The 7,247-nt window shown below is 39.5% G+C and overlaps 3 protein-coding genes across 3 annotated transcripts in view; all 3 read right to left on the bottom strand.

Annotated features, from left to right (window-relative positions):
* The window catches only part of LOC111482969 (50S ribosomal protein L15, chloroplastic-like), a 3,461-nt gene extending 3,211 nt beyond the window's left edge, over positions 1 to 250 (bottom strand). The window contains exon 1 of the mRNA XM_023129058.1: positions 245 to 250. The gene's annotated coding sequence lies outside the window, so the exon portion shown is untranslated. The remainder of the gene's footprint in view (positions 1 to 244) is intronic.
* On the bottom strand, positions 132 to 1,100 carry LOC111487607. Its single transcript, XM_023135072.1, has one exon. The coding sequence runs from the start codon at positions 1,098 to 1,100 to the stop codon at positions 132 to 134; it is 969 nt and encodes a 322-aa protein (XP_022990840.1).
* Positions 1,101 to 4,296: 3,196 nt separating this feature from the next.
* Positions 4,297 to 5,910, bottom strand: LOC111482608. Its single transcript, XM_023128505.1, has 3 exons — positions 4,889 to 5,910; positions 4,723 to 4,800; positions 4,297 to 4,579 (listed from the first exon to the last, which is right to left on the bottom strand). The coding sequence occupies exons 1-3, from the start codon at positions 5,669 to 5,671 to the stop codon at positions 4,544 to 4,546; spliced, it is 897 nt and encodes a 298-aa protein (XP_022984273.1). The 5' UTR covers positions 5,672 to 5,910; the 3' UTR covers positions 4,297 to 4,543.
* Between the last annotated feature and the right edge of the window lie 1,337 nt (positions 5,911 to 7,247).

Below are 7,247 nucleotides of genomic sequence, written 5' to 3'. Positions count from 1 at the left end.
TTTTTTTTTTTTTTTTTTTTTTTGTGAGGCTGTGGCTGATTCAGCCATTAATGATTAGGGTAGAATCGAGAACAGCTGTTGTCTAACTAACCCGAGTCAACAACTCAGCTGCTGACTCGGTTTTTTCTTTTCTATTCCGCTGAAACCATCACCGCGTCGGTGTCGAACCAAGTCTTCACATCCGCCGCCGTTAAATTCTCTATCGGGAACTTCATGTTTCTCACGTCACCGACCCTTATTTTCCCTGCGTCTTCCTCTCTAATATACACCTTTTCGACGCCGGCAAATTTGACCCCCAAGATCTTACCGGCCACCGGCTTCCATTCGGCGATGAGTGCCGGGATTTTAGAACCCACGCGCGTGTCCCACAAATCCACCGATGTTGTACCGGAAACATTCGCCGCCGCTGATAACAGTAACGTCGACGTTAATGACGAGGCTATCTGCGATTCGCCGGCTAGAATGGACCCGATTTGCTGCTCTTTAATTACATCGTAGATGCGGATTTCATTCGTGTCGGAGTGATGGCGGTCGAATTCAAATCTGAGATTGTCCCATAATTTCACAACGCTTCCACCTCCGCTGACATCGGCCCACGAGAAATGGTTGCCATCTCCGCCTTGGTTGTGGAAGCTCCGCCGATGCCGAAGTTTCAGAGTCGGTTTCATTTTAAGATCGTTCAAGTAATAATCGGAGCCTCTAACGCCAAAATCCCGGTCAGTCAAGTCCAAACATCGGGAAGACGAGGAGGCGGGCTCATCGGCGTCGTCTTCTTCAAACTCCGACCAAGACGACGAAATAGAGCTCGCAGAGTCGTCGATAGAGAACTCACCATCGGAGTCGGAATCAGCAAAAGTCTCCTGGAAAACACGTTGTTTCCGTCGGAAAATCACAAACAAAAGCTTAATCCGATTGATTACGCCGCTAAACGTAGCAACAACAGCGATAATCACAGCGCTCCATTTCCAGAGATTTAGGGATTGAGAAAGGGTTTGGAGTCCAGATGGGGAAGCCAAAATCTGGGGCAAGAGAGTGGGATTCGGCAAGGAACTAATCCCCGATTCCAGGCCACTAAACCTGTTAATCACCGGAATCTCCATATCTCAACCTCGGTAATGGGTAGAACAGAGAGAAGCAACCACAGATTTAAGGAAGCCAAAAACCAAAATCAAGAGATGGGAATATTCGGATGAACAAAATTGAAAGAGTGGAAGGATTTCAATTTAGGGTTTGGTGGAAAATAAAAACGGCGAAGGCGAGAGAGGGTCGGAAATGAAAGAGGGGAGGAGTTTTTAAGGGCGAAAAAGCAGAGGATGAGAGGAAAAAAAAGATATTAAAAAAATAAATAAAAGAGTGACGTGCAAGATAGATATTGGCTGTTTGGGAGTATGAGAGGGATCCACGTCGGCAAAAAAGAGCAGAGAAATAGAAAATATATACTCTTTATTTGTGGAGAATTAAGAATTTTGGAGAGGGCAGCCGCAGGAAGTAATAATTGCGAGAAGGCTCAAAGGGCTTAGGTGGAATAGGATTGAAGGGAATCAAATTTATAATATTCGGTCATCTGGGGAAGATGTTCGCTTGCCTCTTGACACGTGGCAACATCATTGATCCATTGGTTCTTCTCCAGTTCGGAACCCACATTGTCGGATTAGTATGCTGACATGACACTGCTGGCAACATCATCTTTTTATTCGCCATTTTAGAATTTTCGCTAATTAAATATATATTTATATTTTATAAAATCTTATAACTTTATGCAAATTAATTTATCTTTAAATTAAAAAAAAAAAAAAAAAAGAAGATTTGAACCTATGTATTTTTGTATTTTTTAAATGCAAGTCATGGGATGGTCGGAGCAAAATTTGCATCCTTAATTCAATTAAGCTCGTTTTACTCGTGGGTTAAAATTGACCATTATTTTGAATCGAAAGCATGTAAAATGTGATTGTTTCAAGGTCAATGTGCACCCAAAATCTAATTTTGAAAATTTCAATCTCCATTTTCAAACGCCTTTAAGCCATTAATTAATCTACAAAATTAATGGAATAATTAATTAATAAAAGCAATCGTTTTGGTGGGGGTTTGATGAACACATGAGTGTCCCAAAAGATAAGAACATAAAAGTGAAAATTCGTGGTCGTATAAGGTCATATCCCTAATCATTAACACATATAATTATAATATAATACTATTGGTTGGCGTTTGGCGTTTGGCAACCACAAAAATAGTCACATCAGTTTTGTAAAGCTCCCAATTTGTTAAGTGGACCAATAAGCCACGTCCTTAATTCATATCAGTTGGTTTTTGTTTACACGTAAGTCAAATAAGTAGGAAGATATTTAATTTATTTATTTTTATAAACTACAAGTTTAGATAACTCACTTCCTGATTTTTGGGATTAAAATTATGAAATTGGACAAAAAACAGTAGGAGTCACACCTAATTATTTACCTTCTAAGCTAAGATTAAGATTAACATATAAAACAATTTTCCTTGTTTAAAAGAAAGCTCAAAGTTGGCGTATATTCAAAATTAGAATCAACCAAATCCACAAATGGTTTATTCATTCATTTCTTTCCTCCGCAATTGAATGGATCCTTTTGGAATCCACACTACTCTCTTCTAATTTGAATCTCTCAAGGGGACCGCATACACGAAGCTGAAGAGAGAGGACGGTGTGTTGAAGGGGTCATTAACAACTATACTTATGTAACCGTTTAAGACCACAACTAGTAGATATTATCCTCTTTAGGTTTTCTCTTCTAGGCTTCACCTCAACATTTTAAAACCGAGAAGTTTACACACACTCTTATAAGGAATGCTTCGTTCCCTTCTTCTATGGAGAAGAAAAAACTTAAAGAGGATAATATTTGTTAACGGTGAGCTTTGGCTATTACAAATAATAGAGTAGTGTACCAACGAGAATGCTAGACTCTCATGGTGGTAGACTGTGAGATTCTATATCGGTTGGAAAGGAAAACGAAAACATTCCTTATAATAACGGTAAGGAAACCTCTTCCTAATACACATGTTTTAAAACGTTGAGGGAAAGTAAAAGAATGATAACATCTGGTAGCGGTGGGTTTGAAGTGTTACAACTCACTGACTTATGAGATGTAAATTGCCCAAGATGCCTGAGCGTAGAATCTAGCAGTTGATGTGCCTGAGATGCTCCGCTCAACAACAAATTTGTGTTCATCAAGACAACATAATTAATAAGATGCTGAGTAAATTACTTGGGGAAAAATTTATAGAACAAATGGTTCATTAGTTATCAGTGATGACTACAATGGACATCATACTCTAAGAGGTGCAAAGACAATTCTGGTAGGTGATGCATTCCGGGAGCTCAAGCAACTGCATGAGGACAGAGGGCTATACTTTCCAGCAGTACAACAAATATAACAAGCTTTGAATTCTACCATAATTCTTTCACCCTACTTATTTTGAGAATAATGACATAAACTTGCATAACCAGAATTGTTCACAACACCGAAGTGATCCAGCTCATAATGACCAGCTTTGAGCGTACATCTATGAAACCATCCATCCTGTAATAGTTAAGGGATTCAAGCTTTTACATTTTTCAATAAAGAAGAGACATTTGATCCGAAACAAAACAAAAGGCATTACTTCAGGATGATTCCAACAGAAACAGCAATTGCAGTGGAAAAGGATGAGCATCAAAAGAACCAATCCCCTAATTGTAGAAACCGATACAATGATGTAAAAAATTCAGCACTCCACACGAATTCCAAACATTGTGGATATCATCATCTGCATTCTTTTCCTCGAGAGAGGGGACGGGGGGACATAATGCGGGAAGCTCCGCAAGAGTCGACCAAGCACAAGCCGAGGGGGACGCACGAAGATCTTCACACAGAATGCTGAATACACTCTGAAATCAAAAGAAGAAGAGATCCTAGGCGTAACGATGGGGCAGACAACTGATGGAGGCGGAGAGTGTCACAAGGTTCAATGATATTGCCAAATGGGCTGGACTTACATTTTGGGCCTCCTAAACCATCCAAGTTCAAATCCTACTTTGTTACTCCTTTATTTTTATCAAAACCCTAAAAATTTTAAACATTTTTTTTACATTTTAAAATCTCAAAGAGAAAACGAAAAAAAAGCCCAAATATTATGGTAGGCAATCAAAATAGGGTGGAATTAGTCCACGTGTAAAGTTGTTTATCAAAGAAGGTAAGGCCAAAACGCGACGGAACCCATCAACCAAAATATAACATCTATGCATTAAACAACGGCGCTGCACTTTGTTGAACCCAACAAAATAAATAAAATCATTGAATTTGGATCTAAAAACCAAATTTATGCTTAAAAACATTATTCTTTATTCACCAAAACACACAATAATCAAATGAAATTATAATTAATACACAAGAATTAGCGTTCTCACAAATCTACTGGAAATCAATGTGCAATTAATTCTCGATTCCAGAAGATGGAGGTCGGTCGTACGTCGTCTTCCATGGATTAGCATATCAGCGTCGTCGCAGGTTGCTGCTCGCTGCTCTAACTTCTAATGCTCCTCCTCGATTACATTCCGTTGCTTCCTCTGCACAATCAATTCGCACAAGATTCCGATCATAGGAATCATCAATTTCAATTTGATTTTTCGTTTCAGACCGAATATTGAGAGGATTGGTTTGATCAGATTTGCATTTTAAATCCAGAGAAACAAAAATAGGGCGGAATTACCTTTCCGTTTTCTTGGATTTCCGGCACGTCGTAGAGATCGGCAGTGATCTCCGTCAACCATAATCCGGGGAAAAGCGTCTGCAATGGAGAGGGGGAAAGAGTTGAAAATCCAATTTCGGAGAAGATAGAAAAGAGAAAAAACGAAGAAACGGAAGAAGAACCCTACATCCATTTGATTTTGTACAATTCTGGGCCTCTTTTTGGGCCTTCGCGGCGGCCTGCGTTCCATCATAGCCATGAAATCCTCCTCGATCTCCTTTTTGGAAAGTGCTACCGAGAATTTCTCCCTCTCCTTCTCCGTTGCCAGTCGCCGCCCTGGGGACTTCTCGCTACCGCCGTCACCGCTACTCAACGGCGAATTCCGAATCGCCCTTTTCTCCGCCCGCTTTTCGATCTTCAACACTTTACCACCGCCCTTACCTTCGGCAATTGTATCGATCGGAGCCTTCGACGCCGCCCTCCTCACCCTCAAACTCCACGATTTTAACTCCTTCTCCGGCGCCGGAAGTTTTTCCTCCCGGTTGGGCATGTCTTCCTCATCGTCGTTGACCACTCCATCTCTCCAGAATTCAACCTTCATTCTGTCGGCGGCGGTTTTTAGATCAACCATGAGTTTCTCTCTTACCGCCGCTATATCTTCCTCGCCATCGTATTTATCGTGGATCTTGGACTTAGAAGCCCTAAGTCTCTTTGCAGAATCCTTAAATAACGCCGGCCTATCCGTGTGAAAGTTCCGGCAGTTCAACCGGACGGCGGGCGTAGGGCGAACAGGGGGCGGAGGAAGGTCGTCGTCGGCGTCACGGCCATCGGAGTCCAATTTCATACAGCGGAGATACCTCTGATTTCCCCACTTCAAGAAGGAAAGGGAGAAATTATGGAGCGGTTTCGATCTCTCGAGTCCCATCGCCATGGAGTCTAGTGGTGTTTGTTCGGAATCGGCACAAACCATAACCTGGCCGACAGAGAATTGAGAGGCGGAGATCAGATCGGTCCGTCTAAAACAATAATCGGAGAGAAAATAAGGAAAAGTGAGAGAGATTTTTGAGGGTCCATTGGTTGGTGAAATTCTTCATATTAGTTGGGTTTGTGCAAACGAAATACCGCCGGAAAACGCCAGATTATACACAAAAAGAGAGTCCTGGTTTGAGGGGTGCCCTTTTTAATTTTGGTTTCAGGGCTTCGCTTTTATTTTCTTTTTCCCTTTCAAAAAAATTTAATTTTATTTGTTACACGTTTTTTGGTTTCTGTGGATGCTACTAAAATGCGCCCATGCTTCTATCATGCGCCTCCTATTGAAGATTTCAAGGCTCCATATGACGTCGTTTTGCTTTTGGGGCTGCCCCAATTATCTTATTTTAATTAAATCACAGCTTTGACCCTATGTTTTCAATCCTTTTCTATATTTAAAAAAAATAATAATTGTTTTATTTATTTAAATAGTTCCATAAATGATAAATCTACAAAGTCCTTGAGCCTAAACTACCTATTTTAAACTTTTTTTAGTATAAATATTAAACACATATCATCCTTCTTGAAAAACTCCCCCAAACTAATTATATGAAGATGTTCGTGGGCTTTGCAATTCTCAGCCCAAATTACTTATTATTGGTAAGATGTTCGTGGGCTTTGCAATTCTCAGCCCAAATTACCTTATTATAGGAAGATGTTCATGGGCTTTGCAATTTTGAGCTCAAATATTTTGGATATATTAGTAGATCAGATGAGAGTGATGAACAAATGTCCACCAACTTCAGAGGATCTACTCCCTCTAAAACCTAAACCCTTTACATATACTTGCTTCAACTGGTTGCAATAGTTGGATTTGTGGAGCCAAGACAAAGCCTGCATAACCGCCCGTGTGGATCCAAAGAGATAACGTCCAGATGCTTATCGTGAACATTCTATCCAAAGTTGAGGAACTACCTTCCATTTAATTATATCAATACTTCAACCCCTCTGCTTTGAACTTGTTTAAAAGTGGACGATGAAGTGATCAAAGGCTACCATCATAATAGTTGATGAAATTGAGATTCATGCCTTGTGTACTAAAGAAAGTACTTTCTGAATCATTTGGAGAGGGGAAACGAAATGTTCTTTATAATCGTTATATTCTCATTGATTTTAGTGCCATTGTTGAAACTTGTGGGTCACCCATGGAAGCTTTTACTTGATTCCCTTCACTTTCACTTTTCTCTTTTCTTTCTCGTAGAATATTGGATTACTACTACAAGTTAGGTCCTAGTGGAATGTTGTATATATAACTAATTATAGAACACTATAGTTCATAGGTTGTGAAGTCTTTGTTGGATATGCACATCTGTTCCCAAAGTAGAACAGAATTAATAGAATTAAACTCGAGTATTGTTTGCTTATAAATCCATGACTATTTTCTAAATTAGTCGATATGGGATTTTCAAGGTCTATTATTACGGGCCTCTTATCTTCCTTACAAAACAAAAAAAAAAAAAAAAAAAAAAAAAAAAAAAAAAAAAAAAAAAAAAAAAAAAAAAAAAAAAAAAAAAAAA

The sequence above is a fragment of the Cucurbita maxima genome, unplaced genomic scaffold, assembly GCF_002738345.1.
Source record: "Cucurbita maxima cultivar Rimu unplaced genomic scaffold, Cmax_1.0 Cma_Scf00001, whole genome shotgun sequence".
Classification (NCBI taxonomy): domain Eukaryota; kingdom Viridiplantae; phylum Streptophyta; class Magnoliopsida; order Cucurbitales; family Cucurbitaceae; genus Cucurbita; species Cucurbita maxima.
This window is presented reverse-complemented; position numbering and strand designations above follow the sequence as displayed.

What these genes read in the sequence shown, in the direction of transcription:
- LOC111487607 (XM_023135072.1), bottom strand. Translation starts at nt 1,100, where the DNA reads ATGGAGATTCCGGTGATTAACAGGTTTAGTGGCCTGGAATCGGGGATT.
- LOC111482608 (XM_023128505.1), bottom strand. Translation starts at nt 5,671, where the DNA reads ATGGTTTGTGCCGATTCCGAACAAACACCACTAGACTCCATGGCGATG. An exon ending in TTGTACAAAATCAAATGGAT is followed by an intron (nt 4,801 to 4,888) that starts GTAGGGTTCTTC and finishes TCTCCATTGCAG; the next exon opens with ACGCTTTTCCCCGGATTATG. An exon ending in AAATCCAAGAAAACGGAAAG is followed by an intron (nt 4,580 to 4,722) that starts GTAATTCCGCCC and finishes TTGATTGTGCAG; the next exon opens with AGGAAGCAACGGAATGTAAT.